Raw genomic sequence first — 15,207 nt, 5'->3', positions numbered from 1 at the left:
CCCCAACAGATAATGCCTAAGATAGAGACAGTCTGTCAAGGTAACATAACTGATACCAGCAAAATAGGGACTCGAACCTTTTTACGCTGAGCCCGGGCTCTCACGACGACAGCCCATCGTCTTCCTCTACCACTACCATAGGAATGTTACAATTAAATTTGTGTTGCAAAAGCAGATCTTAAAATTCTTTCTATAACCTTCTTATAACTAGACCCTGAATCCCCTGATGCTGATGGACTCTGTTCTGGAAGGATCTGATGCCACAGAAAACGCTCACATGCCACAGCTCATTATGATCAAGTGCACACTTCTTGTCTAAATGCAATGAACTGATTCATGAGGCATCAGGGCAAAAAAACAAAGCTAAAATAAATTTAATTAAGCACTTGCAGATATTCTGCAAACATTTCCCTTACCAAACAGTAGTACTAACAGTTATACTTAGCTAATATAGGGATTAAGACTTGTCTGGTTCTCATCTTTATTAATGCTGAAACTGATTTACCTCATAGTTAAAACTCACCTTCAGTAAGCTGCTGTTCAAGGTCCTTAATCTCTTCAGTCTCCTTAGCGATTCTAGAAAGTATCTCATCCAAACGGCTTTCAAGTTGTTTGTACTGCTTGTTCATAATGTCAAGCTGTTGTTCCTTACCCCTTTTCTGAGCCTTCATATGGGACTAATTGAAAACAAACAAAATCTCAAGTTCTTTAAAATCTTTTGAAAATAATAATCCTTAAAACATTTTAAAAGGAAGCATTGAAAGTACAATGTGGGGCCGGTGCTATGGCGCAGCAGGTTAAGGCCTGGCCTGAAGTGCTGGCATCCCATACGGGCGCAGGTTCAAGACCCGGCTGCTCCATTCCGATCCAGCTCTTTGCTATGGCCTGGGAAAGCAGTAGAAGATGGCCCAAGTGTTTGGGTCCCTGCACCTGTGTGAGAGACCTGGAAGAAGCTCCTGGCTCCTGGTTTTGGATCACCACAGCTCTGGCCATTGCGGCCAATTGGGGAGTAAACCAGCAGATAGAAGACTCACTCTCTCTCTCTCTCTCTCTGCCTCTCCTTCTCTCTCTGTGTAACTCTTTCAAATAAGTAAATAAATCTTTAAAAAAAAAAGAGTAAAATTTTTGTATCAGGCACTGTATTGCTTCCATATGAGCAGATTTCACTTAAACCTCAGGCTAACTAGTGGTGGGAACCACCTCTATTTTACAGATGAGAAAATGAGCATCAAAAAGGTTCAGTGATTTTTCCAAGGGTGTACCCAGTAGGTAATGTAGTCATGTTCAGTCATTTGCACTGCATTACAGTGTGTCTTTAAAAAAGATTTCCAAAAGGTTAACTGATTATGTTGACATATGGCTATAGAATAAGACTTTAAAAAGTATATTCCAAAATTTTAACAAGAATTTTACCTAGGTGGAAGGATTACATTTTTTAAAAATTAAAAACGCTTGTATAATAGATAAAACTCTGATAAAACACATTAAGTGTAGTTTTTAAAACAAAGGTTGGGGGAAAACACCAAATAAATATACTTAGAATTCAAGTGTATTTTCAGTCTCATATACAGACTAACATTTTGCTTTCACATTTAATAAACTGAAAACTGAGAAGGGACCTCAAACACTAACAGCCCAGTAAGTCTCAAAATGGAGGATCACAGGGAGGCACACTCTTGTACTACTACATAAGCTTCGGGTGAAAAACAGGGCTTTCACACACCCACACACCCTGTCACTACATTGTAGAGCCATCGTTAACTGAAAGGAGTAGATACGCCTCAGGTGTGCCAAAGAAAACAAACTGAGAGTCAACCTTTCCTTTCACCCATGAGAAAACTGAATCTCAGATCCATCAAAAGACCTGCCCAGGCAATGTTCAAGTGGAGACAAATAATTCCCCGGAGAACCTCTGCCCTCCCACTCACACCCTCTGGGCTCCCCCAATGGACCAGAGGAACAGAGTAATAAATGAGGAGAAAGTTATCAGAGTCTGGACAATGAATATCAAGGTTCACAAATCTGAGGGCCATTTGATTACAAAAGAGGCTCAGTTTGAGATATCTCTTCTCCCAAATACAGAAAGAAAAGCCTCTTCATTTTGAGCGGCAGCTTGATTAGAAAATTTTTAATTTACTACTGGTAAAACTTGATGAGATTTTTCAAAATTACTCTCTACCCTCCCAAAACACCCAGCTGAAATCTTTCCAAAAAGTTAACTGCAGATAAGAGTTTACATTCTAATTTATGGCTCAAGAATTTTTTTTTTTTAAAAAAGACTGCATTCATATCTGTATCAATAAATCTTTAAAGTTCACCATAAAAATTCCACTGAAATCTCTAATAAGCAGTACCAAAGTATGGTTCAATGATGTACATTAAACACATGGGAACAAAAGTACATTCAGTGATTTTCACTACCACAGAACTCACAAAAGAGTTATTGTAAAAACAGGAACTTACATCTCTGACTCCTCCTCCTTTTAAGTCCTTTGTACAGCGAGAGACAGAAAAATGATCATACCTTAACTTAGAATTTGTCCTGTTAAAACTGAGCCGCTGAGAAGAGAGAAATTGTGGGCGGAACGCTTTCTAATGCTGTCTTCAAATTCATGTGTACTTCCCTCTCTGACAGCCACATTTCTGCAAGCGCCTCCGAGCCTCTGTAATTTCGTTGAGCCTTAAACCACATTCCCGGAGGGGAGTGAGTGACAGTCGAGCCCGTCCAATCACCAGCAGGCTTTGCGGGCAGGCCCCACCCGTCGTGCTTTAAATCATAACACAGGAAGCTCCCGAGGGCCAATCACGCCCAAACTCTGCAACAGATCGCTGTGGCTAATTCCCTCTAGAGAGGTTATCTTTTGCTTTCATAGGGCGAAAGGGAAGAGCAATACAAATCTTTATTACGTTTGCCCCTGTGACATTTGTGCATCTAGCTATGCACAATTTTATAACTGATGTGGGATTTGATTTTTTTTCTTTGGTAAAGAATGTTTCATTTTCAAATCTAGTTAGATTTGCTGAAAACCTGAGTAGACTTGGTTCTGGGCTAATTTTAAAATAATCTCTTGTTTAGACCTCTTAATTCCTTTGTGAGAAGGTCACTACAGTAGTTTGGGCAAGGGCTAGGCCTCCTCCTAAAAGGAGGCATTGAAGCAAATCACTTACTCTTTCTAAATCACATTTGCATCCTTTGCAAAGAGGGGGAAAAAGTAAGAATGCCACCAATTTCATATGGCTGCTAGGATAAAATAAAGTACCTCATCAGCATATGCAAAACATTTGGCACAGTAAGACATATTATGGGCACTTAATATATTTGTTTTCTGTCATCAGAGTCAAGCCTTTACTTTCAGATTCTATTTGCATTTCAAGAAGAAACTTCATGTGATTAGATAATAAAAATTAAATTAAAGTCTATCTACATTTCTCAAAAAAATAGGCAGGGACTCCTCTCTAGAGTTCTTCTCTTTCACCAAAAGGCTCACACTTTATATAATGTATAATGAGCTACATAAGACACAGGAATGGTGTACAAGTTTTTGAAGGCAGCTAAAATCTGTGCTAGTTGGGGTGCAACACAGAAACTACACTTAAGTTTCCTTTTTGGTTTTGTTAAAGGTTCTAAACAAATAAATTCAATAAAGTGAAATATGAATGACCAGATGATACTTTATACTACATAAAATCTGCTATTTTTCATGCAACAAAAATTCTTTAAAATAATCAAGATCACCTAAGTGTTCAATTTTACTAAGAAGTCTTAGGTTTTTGTTAGAAAGAGCTTATATCTATGATGATGCAGTAAACTTTAATCAAATTACCTGGCCCACAAAAATGTATATTTTACTAAAATGCTTAAAGGAATAAATTACTTGTCAAGTACTTAATAAGCAATTATGGTGAATTGTCTTTACCATGTTAAATTCTATGATTTCTGTGAATACAGAGATCCAAAATATACCAGGAAATGTGTAGAAAATATTTTTAATTGAATTTTAGTCATATGAGCTAAGATATAAGCCACTAGAGAAAGACTTCTCAGGGAAGACAAGAGGTAAGAGCCTGACTCTGACCACACCTGATTACATCTTAGGAAGACATACTCTGCAGATACAGTTTATTTTCAAAGGACAAAACAAATAGCTTTAGTGGGATGTTTGCATAAAGGATTAAAGATGTAGAAAAAGACCCTGAACTTCTTCAGCTCTTAAGAAAAAAGAAAAAACGGTAAGGAAAGGAGAAATATTAAGAGGTTTCTTGGAAATGGTTTCTCTTGCTTTGCAATACATATTAAGTGAAACATGCAGTCATCATTGACTGAAAGCTACCTCCTTCAAATCCTAGGTTTTTAAAAACAGACATTTCATATATGTGTGTATGTATATATATATGTACATATGTGCATATGCACACATATAATGTACACACACACACCCCCTAAATTTGTGCATCAAACTGAAAGGATTCTGCTATTAACAACGATGAGCTGTGTACTATCTATCCTTATGTAGAACAAGTCAAAAATGTCTTAATTTACTTACATGCTTTGGATCTTGGGAATCCAGGTTATCTATGGCCATTTGCAGGTCATTGATCTCCTCCTGCTTTTCAGCAATATCTTGCCTTTGCTTTTCCATCTGCACTTCCAGATCCACAGCTTCCTGGTGTAATTTATTTACAAGTTGTATTCTACCACTCAACTGCTTGAAAAGAAGGTCCTTCTCTGCTTCTGAAATCTAAAACCCCCACACCCATTACATAAATAACAACATAATTAAGAGGATAGCAACACTGATTCACAAAGACAACTTCTACAACTTAAAAAGTCTCCTATGTTCTATCAGTTTTTTTAAATAAAAATACAATATGGAAGTTATTTAGTTGCCTGGCATATCTTTTATTTTAATGATTATATGTAGATTTTTTTTTTTTTTTTTGACAGGCAGAGTGGACAGTGAGAGAGACAGAGAGAAAGGTCTTCCTTTGCCGTTGGTTCACCCTCCAATGGCCGCTGCGGCCGGCGCACCGCGCTGATCCGATGGCAGGAGCCAGGTACTTATCCTGGTCTCCCATGGGGTACAGGGCCCAAGGACTTGAGCCATCCTCCACTGCACTCCCTGGCCACATCAGAGAGCTGGCCTGGAAGAGGGGCAACCGGGACAGAATCCGGCGCCCCGACTGGGACTAGAACCCGGTGTGCCGGCGCCGCAAGGCGGAGGATTAGCCTAGTGAGCCGCGGTGCCGGCCAATATTTTTATTTTATGATAAAAACCAATAATTTAATAGCAGATACAAATGAAGTCATTCTGGGATAAGCAACTTGTAAAATGTTAATAATAATCATGATATTAATGATAGCTTATTTCACAGAGCACTTATTAGGTACGTACTTTAATATTCAAAACATAGAAGATAGAAAGTATATTTATCCCAATTTTACAGATAAGGAAACTGAATCATGAAAATTTAAATTACTTGCCCAAAGTCATACTAGATGGTTGAGGAACCACGAAGTCATGAGACTCTAAAGACAATTTCACTAATTACACTTTCCTAATGAGTCTTTACTAACTACAGTTTCCTAGTGAGTTTACAAGTGAAGCTAATTGACCGATAAATTCTCACTGCCGACACATTAGCAGAAAGCTAGTTAAGAGGCAGGGCAGCAGTGACTTGAACTGTATTCTGATTTAGGATGCCAGCATTACAAGCAGTAGCTTAACCCGCTGTACCACAATGCTGGCTCCAGCAGAGATATTTATACTAATGTAGAAATGTTTCTCAAAAATCTATATAGAAGTGTAACAAAAAAGAGATGCAGATAAAAGACTGGAAGGAAATAAAATATTGATGATAACTATGTGATGCTCTCTAATCACAATTTGTTTATAATCAGAAAATTTTTTTTAAATTTCATCAGTAGTCACCTCATACTACAGAGTTGTAAAATATAGTAAACTGTCATTAAATCAAAATTTTTATTTTACTGAATAAGCAGCAGGCTGAAGTTTACCTTTGTTAACATGTCAAACAGTGTGATGAAAAATTTAGGCTTATATTCACTCATATAAAATAACTACTTTTCCCCAATATATTTTATAAGCATGCATTCATTCTAAAATTATGTTACATATATTAACATCAATCTATGTAGATTTGGTTACTGCTATCAAAATATTCTTACTTAATGACTAAAACCATCTTGATAATTCTCACCACTTCATCTCCCACTTTCAACCCATCTTCAAGTCCTGTCAATCTTCCTTAAAATCTGTCAGGGTTCTCTCCCTAGCCATCATCACCCTACTGGCTGGTACGAGACATGATCATCTCCTGCCTGAACTACCAACCTCTAAACTGATACTTACATTGCCATCCTCTCCATCTCCCTCACCCCAGTTTACTTGCAAGCAGTAGCCAAAGTGACATTTGACAAATAGGACCAGCCAGTCTACTATTTAAAACCCTCCAAAGGTTCCCCACTGCATGTAAAATAAAACTAAACTCCTGAAAATGGCCTGTGAAGCCTCATACAATCCTTAAACTCATGACTTCATCTTCCAGTATACCTTACCTCATGCTGCAGGGCACCTGTAGTCTAAAGGCTTGGTACACAGTCACCTCTGCCTGAATACTCTTGAGAACTCCATCTTTGTGTCACTGGCTTCTCCACAGCCCTTGGGTGTCAGCTTCAAGGCCACCTCCTCACAGAGGGCTTCATTCTCACAACCTAAATTCTAGTATCTGCCATTTTCTGTGCTTTTCCTACAACACTGATGCTCTTTATGTATCTTTTCCACTTCTAAACCATTTATCTATTTCACATACAATCCTGTGCATGAGAGAGGGATACAGGCCTGTTTTTCTCACTACTCATGGCCCAGTATAGCCCATGATGACATACAGTAAGCTTACAATAAACACCAATCAATTTCTATTTACTATATAATCTGAAAGTAATACAGTGTATCTTTTAAAAAACATACAATTATGGCTACATATTCTTGTTCTACGTATTATGTTATGAATGCAGTTGCCATAATTTTGAAATACTGATTATTATAAGTTGTATATAACCAAAAACTTTAACATAGTTAAAAAAGAAAATGTTGAAACAATTCCTTTTTTACTTTTCTCCCTGTACAATTATGTCATAGGTTTGAGCTCCTGACTTTCTCATGACACGTCAGTAATTTCTGAGAATATGTTACACATTTTTCATCTGTACATATACCATATTTTCTTTTCTTTGCTTGTGTTTGATAATGTCTGTACTTTAATAGAGATACCTTCTTGTTTTTAATCTAGGTCCCTAGATCTTAAGGAGGGGGGTTTAATTAATTAGAAGAGATATATTAGAAATGAACTTCCTGGAGTATTTATTTTCATTAATATAGTAGAAAGAACACATCTTTTTGCAAAGTAATATGTTTCTATATACTTTATAAATGCTAACAGGATATCATCATGAATGTAAAGGAAATATAATTAGGGGATCTTAGAACCATATTTGACTCTGAAATTTATCATTCCACAATTAATTAGGCAGCACTGATTTAAAAATGGTTCCCCATGGATATAAAAGGGAAAACACATTTCATTTTTCCATTTCCTCTTGGCATTGTTGCTTTGCTTTTACATACTTTTTTTAGTTGGATAGCTTCTTCCAGTTGCTTAAATTCTTCAGTAGCTCTTAAAATTTTTTGTTCAGCCTTTTCTATTTCATCCTGCAGTTGTGACAGTCGAGTTTGTGCTGCAAATTTAAAAAAATGCTCACATACACACAAGAAACACCTTAAATTCTGAAATTCTACCAGATTTTCCTTCTTTTCAATAACCTCTTCCCCAAATTATATTCTTTTTTTTTTTTTAATTTTTTTTTTTTATTTTTTGACAGGCAGAGTGGACAGTGAGAGAGAGAGACAGAGAGAAAGGTCTTCCTTTGCCGTTGGTTCACCCTCCAATGGCCGCCGCGGCCGGCGCGCTGCGGCCAGCGCACCGCGCTGATCCGATGGCAGGAGCCAGGAGCCAGGAGCCAGGTGCTTTTCCTGGTCTCCCATGGGGTGCAGGGCCCAAGCACCTGGGCCATCCTCCACTGCATTCCCTGGCCACAGCAGAGAGCTGGCCTGGAAGAGGGGCAACCGGGACAGAATCCAGCGGCCGGACCGGGACTAGAACCCGGAGTGCCGGCGCCGCTAGGTGGAGGATTAGCCTAGTGAGCCGCGGCGCCAGCCCAAATTATATTCTATCATCACAGAGCATAGAAATTTTAAAAAGTAATTACTTATGATGGCTTTCATCTCTACTGAATCTCTAGAATAAACTGTCTCAAGATATGTTACAGAGCTATAACTGGTCTAGTTATTTGTTTATGTCAATACAAAAGAGGCTTTACTCAATATTCCCAACAGTAGTGAACCCTACTGAGAAAGATTTTATTGCAAAATATGCACTTTGCATATCGCTAGTTATAATTAAATCAAGGGCATTAAAAATGAAAACAAAAACCATGTATTAGAAGCAAGTGCTTAAGGATGAGATTCTGCCTTCAGAGATTCACTACTAAGCAACCTCTTCCAACTAGATGAGCTCTCAAATCAACTACCTTCTACCTCGAATTCTAGATCTCACTCTCCCTCTCTCTCCCTCCTACAAAGCGATAAGCACTTTGAAGCTGGTTAGCACACGGAGCAGCCTATTTCTGCTTTCCCCTCTGGAGCCTTGCATAAAGTGTATGTGGGGAAGGAGAACGAAGTTCCTTCTCTCCCTTCACCAAGTCAACCTCCGCTGGCCTTCCATGCCCTTCATTTAGCAACCCATCCAGGCGAGATGAGCTGCTAAGATGACTGGTGAGAGCGTGACAGCAGACCACGATTGCTAGTGGGATGCATGAACTTCTTTCTCTGTCTTCTATATCCATGCAGCTGACTAGGTAAATGGAATCAAAGTTTTCATTGGCAGAATCTCTACAGTGTCTCAAGTACAGAGGTGATAAGATTCCTTTTGGGGAGGAGAAGTGTGGGGCCTGTCAGGAAGAGTCAGACACCAGCCTTAGGCCCACGTCCAAGAGGAGTGCTCTGTTCCAGCTCAACCAAAGCACTCCTTTAAGTTTTGGCTGCATGCATAATAATCAATACATTACTTCTGCTTGTTTCAATTACTACTAATTATGCCCTTGAATGTATAGCTCCAATGCCTGATGGCAGAATGGGATTTAAGCATTCTTAGATACCCAGGACACAATGCCATCAAATTCCCGTCAAAAAACCCATTTTCAACTATTAATTGGAATCATTAAAAAATAATGTCCAATGAACCACTACTTTTGTTTCAGAGTTCTCTTGTGCACAGCAATACAATACCATCAGCATGATGAAGACATGAAGACAGAAAACAAAATTGGCCTATATATTCAATCTTTTATATTTTTAAAGGATTTAAAACAACTCTTTTTAACCTGTGCTTATTTTTTTCCCTTTGTCTTCCAGTTGTATATCCAGTGGTGAATGGGCTCTTAGGTTCATATGTTCATTTCTAAGTTGTTCTCCTTCATGTGGCTCCATCATCTTCATCTGTACTGCTTGGGCATTATGGACGATGTAACTCTCCATGGCAAACGTGTTTCTCTTGTACCTGGATTTGCCAATGTAAGGACTTTCATCTGGGGCTTTATCAATTTCAACATACTAAAAGCAAAATAAATTAATAATTTGTGATTTAATAAGTAACTTTCAAGTAGTCAAATAACATTATTAATTTCACTAGTGGAAAACATAATCCAGAATTGCCTAAATTTATATTAATCTTACATGCCTAGAAGCTGAAAATATACATTATTTACCAAGAAAGAATGTAAGTTTGGGTTGATTAAAGAACTATCTAGTTATATGATTTTTAGCACTGCTTAATCTCTCAAATCAGAAATCTGAGTGCTTTACTTTTCTTAGCTGATAAGTTAAATCTCAAATATATTTTAAAAATTGAACTTTAAAAAATTAAGTAACATATGATATTGGCTGGAATCACAGGCTCTCAGAAGTTGTTAGTTTCCCTGTTGTAGTGGCACATGAGGCAACTGTCCCAATAATGTCAACTAATCCAGTGGTTACTGAACAAACTCTGTAGGGAGATGACTATTTCATAGCACAGAAGTACTTCTTCTGGAAATGTGAACTTAAAGGAGCTGTTCAACCAGTGAGGACACTAAAGGTTACAAGGCTGCTTTTGGTTATGGGTATGGCTGGGTGCAAAGATTTTATTGGGGCTTTCTACCTCCTGAAGACATTGTTCTAATTCACTGGGAACAATAATTAATGGAACAGAGTTTATTCTGCAGATGCCCTCATCAAAAGAAAGTGGACTGGTTATTGACAAAATCCTTTGAACTATCCCTAATACCTGCCTTCTCCACCCCACTCCACCCTATGTTGGCTTTAACTTTGGATTACTAATAAATTAAAAATAACTCACCTCTGATGGATAATAATTTAGTGGCTCAAATTTAGCATCAATTTTATAAAAGGCCAATTCTTGTTCTAGCTCATATTGCTTCTGACATGCTCGTGTTAGTTCCATGGTCTTCTGTTTTAGCTATTGGCCCAATTTAATATGAGACAACACGAAGGATCAGTAAGTTAGTATCAAGGTAGAATAATATGCCCAGTTCTCATCATAACTAATAATTTGATTTTTAAAAATTCCACAGCAAAAAAACACAACATTCAAAATACTTTATCTTAGTTCTAAAGTATTATAAAAAATGAAATATAAAACCATTATTTCATAAGAGATCACATAAAAGACCTTTGAAGTTTATATGCTATTTTAGCATATTATGAATAAATATCTTAGTGTTTTATCTAAACATGAAAATAACCAATCATTTTTAAGTAACTGGCTACTTAATATCTGCTTCTCAACTTTCAACAATTAGTGTAAACTCTAACTTACTCTTTGATTTTAATGACAGCTTCAAATCACTGGAGTAATGATATTTGATATTCATTACAGAGGAATGAAAAGGAGGAGTGAAAAAGTGATTGGTTCTAGCTGTACTGTTAGTGCTGTAGTCTACAGACATTTCCGTTTCAAGAGTGCATGGTATTATTCTTTGTAACAGCAAGGAATGTGAGTAAATGCAATCAGATCCAAATATGTAATACTAAACTTTTAAAAAAAGATTTATTTATTTGGAAAGGCAGAGTGACAGAGTTGGAGAGAAAGAGAGCTTCCATCCACTGATTCACTCCCTAAGTGGCCACAATAGCTAGGTCTGGGCCAGGTGCAGTCAGGAACCAGGACTCTAATCCTGGTCTCCCACATGGGTGGCATGGACCAACATGGGCCCACTGAAGACTTGAGCCATCTTCCACCCTGGGCACATTGGCAGGAAGCTGGATTGGAAGCAGATCAGGTGGAACTTGAACTGGCGCTCCTATATGGGACACTGGCATTATAACCTGCATTTTAACCTACTGCACCATAACACCAACCTCTAATACTAATTTTTAATGAAATAATTCTACTGTAACTTTTTATTTTTTAAAAAATTTGGAACTGGGAGAAAATAAGAAATCACCCAACATAATTATCTGAATGTATATAGGTCTTGAGTCTTAGACCAGTGAAATGACTTGTCAGAAGTTACACATTGGATTAGTAGCAGGGGCTAGATATTGAACTAACTGCCAGTACTAATGATTGTTCCACTAAACCAACACTTCGAATTCATTTCAAAGGTCCACTAAGTGATTTTTGTGGTTTGGGTTTTTTGGTTTTTTGTTTGTTTGTTTGTTTTTAACTAGTGCCTGAGAGTAGAGAGAGTAGAGATCAGATAAAAACATGCAGTAAAATTTCATAAATATAAAAATGCAAGCTGCAGAGAATAAAACACAAACAAGCAAGAATACTTTACAAGACCTAGGAAATCAAAGTCGTGCATTATTTAGCTTACAGTCACCTCCTGGTTATCTGTCAAAATGAAAGAAATGCTAGCTTGGCTAACAAGTAACTGATCTGAGTACTCACCATGTGCCAGACACTGTGCCAACCACTTTAAATATACTATCTCGCCAAATCATTACAATCACTCTACAACATAAGAAGTTGCACAGAGAGGTTAAATAATTTGCCAAGTAGCAAAGCTGGTAGTGGAAGAGGTAGAGTGCACTAAGTCTCCTGGTTTCAAATCTAACACTCTGCCTATTGTACCGTGCTGCCTTTGCAGTCCTGCTCAAGAGTGCCTAGCACACTATCCACTTTGGTATCTTCAATGAATGCTCAGAAGTCCCCAAGTCTCAAGAAAAAAACTCAAACAATACTGTCAACTAATCCCAAATTTCTCTCCCCAAATAGTCTGTGCATTTCAAGGTACTTTTGACTTTTTATAGCCCTAGGGTTAGCATATAGCAAGTACTCAATAAATGTCTATTGAACATATGCTTAAATGAGAGCAAATAAAGAGTCTAAGGAACTAGAAAGTAGGCTGGTTGTAGTACTGACTGTAGAGAATCAAGAGGTGACTGCAATTAACATATTTACCAACAGGAAAAATAATTCCAATGCTTTTCCCCACACTCAAATTTGCTTTCCTATGTGTAATAATAATAAAATGCATACACACAAGCACATTTCCTGAAGAGGCAAGCAATTTCAAAACTTAAAATGTAAACAAACATATTAATACAAGATGTCATGCAAACCATGAAAAACACAATGTGTGGTTCGGCCCTGAAGGAACTACCTTTAAGGAAGAACAAAGAATCAGCAAAAAGCCTGCAAGAAACCAAGACAAGCACTAAAAGGAAAAAGAAGCAAACAGATACTGTCACCTGGAGAACTCTGGAGAGTTAATTTATAGTAATACAAGCCAATCTTTACTGACGACTTACCACAGAAAGAAATACTTACTAATACTTGCATTATTTTACATGGACATATTTTATCGTCATTCTATGAGTTATAGATTTATCACCTCCTATTACTTAGTTTGATTCATTTCAAAACATTTTCACATTCATTACCTCATTAAATACAACTCTGTGAGGCTGGCAAGACAGGTAAATCATATTCATTTTAAAAATAAGGAAATGGAAAGACAGTTATTAAATAACTTGCAAAAGAGCAAAGAGTAAATTCAGTTGGTGGAGGACTGGGGCATTATTATGGCTTAAGTGGCCACAGGAAGACTTATTTCAACGCCACTTTTCTTTTACAAATTAAATAGCCTAAATGCATGAGCAATTAGTAGCTTTACAAAACCGGAAAACACCCTATGTTTATAGATGATCTTATTCATCAAATATGCTACTACAGATAATGGAAAATGGTTTTCAAATATAAGCTCTTAGAGTAAGGCCTAGAATTTTTTTTAAATGTATAATATTCCTATGGATAACGGAATAGGCAAAAGAACACAAACTGGCACTTTAAAAGAAGAAATACAAAAAAATCAACAAATAAATATGTAATACTCAACTCTCCAATAACAAAAAAAATTAAAACAATGACTTTTTTCTTATCCTACAAGTTGAAATTAACAATATTCAGTTGGAAATTGGACACTTTTACTCATTGCTGTGAAGTATAAACTGATTATTGGCTTTCTGAAGTATATATTAACATAGATCAAAATTTTAAATACAAATTATACAGTAGTTCAATTTGTGGTGATTTACAGCAAAGAAGTATTAGTCATGAGTGCAAATGGTATGTGTGTGTATACAGTCATCCCTCAGTATCTATGGAGGTTTCATTCCAGGACCCCACCAGACCAAATCTGCAAATGCTTAGGGCCCTTATTTAAAGGTACAGTGTCTGAAAATAACGCACATCTTTCTGTGTCCTTCAACTCATCTTTAGATAACTTATAATACCTAATATAATGTAAATGCTGTGTGAACAGCTGTTATATTGTAATGTTTAAGAGGAAATGTTGAACTTCTTTCCTAACATGTTCAATCCACATTTGGTTAAATCCGAGGATGTAGAACCCAGTGGGGGATATGTAGGGCTCACTATACACACACATACATACAGAGACATAGATTTTCTCTGTAGTTCTGTTTCCAAAAGAAAAAAAAAAGGGGGGGGGGACAATGTAAAAATCCATCAATTAGAAGTAGGATAACTAAATTATGGAGGATCCATTTGGTGGAACACAACATAGACTTTACACTTGATCTTAGCCAAAAGGCCGAGAAGCGATACAACAACATAGACTTTAAAAAGAATGAAGATTTGGGGGCTGGTGCTGTGGCATAGCGGGTTAACGCCTTGGCCTGAAGCGCCAGCATCCCTTATGGGAGCTGGTTCGAGATCTAGCTGCTCCACTTCTGATCCAGCTCTCTGCTATGGCCTAGGAAAGCAGAAGATGGCCCAAGTCCTTGGGCCCCTGCACCCGCATGGAGACCCAGAAGAATCTCCTGGCTCCTGGCTTCAGATTGGCGCAGCTCCAGCCATTGCGGCCAATTGGGGAGTGAACCATCAGATGGAAGACCTCTCTCTCTCTCTGCCTCTCCTCTCTCTGTGTAACTCTTTCAAGTAAATAAAATAAATCTTAAAAAAAAAAAAAAAGAATGAAGATCTAAATTAAATTGTTTTGACCTCAAAAACAGTTCACACATACTACTTTGTGCAAGATGCAGGATTATAATGTATAGTAAAATTCCTTGTTTATAAAATCACAAAAATATTCAAAGACTTAATTACATATTCATTAAGCAATCATATTTTATAAGCAGGGAAAACAAATATATATTAATATCTGAGGAATAGGGTAGCAGAAAAGTGGACTTTATTTCTACTGTATACCTTTGTGTTGTCTGAATTTGTTACAATAAGCATACATTATTTTGTTTATAAACTTTTTTTTTTTTTTTTTTGACAGAGTGGACAGTGAGAGAGAGAGAGACAGAGAGAAAGGTCTTCCTTTTTGCCGTTGGTTCACCTTCCAATGGCCGCTGCGGCCCACCGAGCTGATCCGATGGCAGGAGCCAGGTACTTATCCTGGTCTCCCATGGGGTACAGGGCCCAAGCACTTGGGCCATCCTCCACTGCACTCCCTGGCCACAGCAGAGAGCTGGCCTGAAAGAGGGGCAACCGGGACAGAATCCGGCACCCCGACCAGGACTAGAACCTGGTGTGCCGGCGCTGCAAGGCAGAGGATTAGCCTATTGAGCCGCGGCAATGGCCAATATAAACATG

At 37.6% G+C, this 15,207-nt stretch overlaps 1 protein-coding gene across 9 annotated transcripts in view; it reads right to left on the bottom strand.

The window, feature by feature from the left end:
* Positions 1 to 15,207, bottom strand: part of CNTRL (centriolin) — a 108,611-nt gene that overhangs the window by 63,196 nt on the left and 30,208 nt on the right. For 5 of the 9 annotated variants that reach the window (XM_051842356.2, XM_051842466.2, XM_051842453.2 and 2 more), the window contains exons 8-13: positions 12,746 to 12,799; positions 10,474 to 10,593; positions 9,461 to 9,689; positions 7,647 to 7,756; positions 4,545 to 4,739; positions 524 to 677 (exon numbers count right to left, since the gene is read on the bottom strand). In XM_051842356.2, the coding sequence (XP_051698316.2) occupies positions 524 to 677; positions 4,545 to 4,739; positions 7,647 to 7,756; positions 9,461 to 9,689; positions 10,474 to 10,593; positions 12,746 to 12,799 (862 nt within the window). Of the gene's footprint in view, positions 1 to 523; positions 678 to 2,463; positions 4,447 to 4,544; positions 4,740 to 7,646; positions 7,757 to 9,460; positions 9,690 to 10,473; positions 10,594 to 12,745; positions 12,800 to 15,207 lie in introns of those variants that run through there. The other 4 variants (XM_051842443.2, XM_070056204.1, XM_051842477.2 and 1 more) reach the window with 3 other exon arrangements.

Source organism: Oryctolagus cuniculus, chromosome 1, assembly GCF_964237555.1.
Source record: "Oryctolagus cuniculus chromosome 1, mOryCun1.1, whole genome shotgun sequence".
Classification (NCBI taxonomy): domain Eukaryota; kingdom Metazoa; phylum Chordata; class Mammalia; order Lagomorpha; family Leporidae; genus Oryctolagus; species Oryctolagus cuniculus.
Note: the sequence above shows the minus strand (reverse complement) of the source record. Positions and strands in the feature narration are given on the sequence as shown.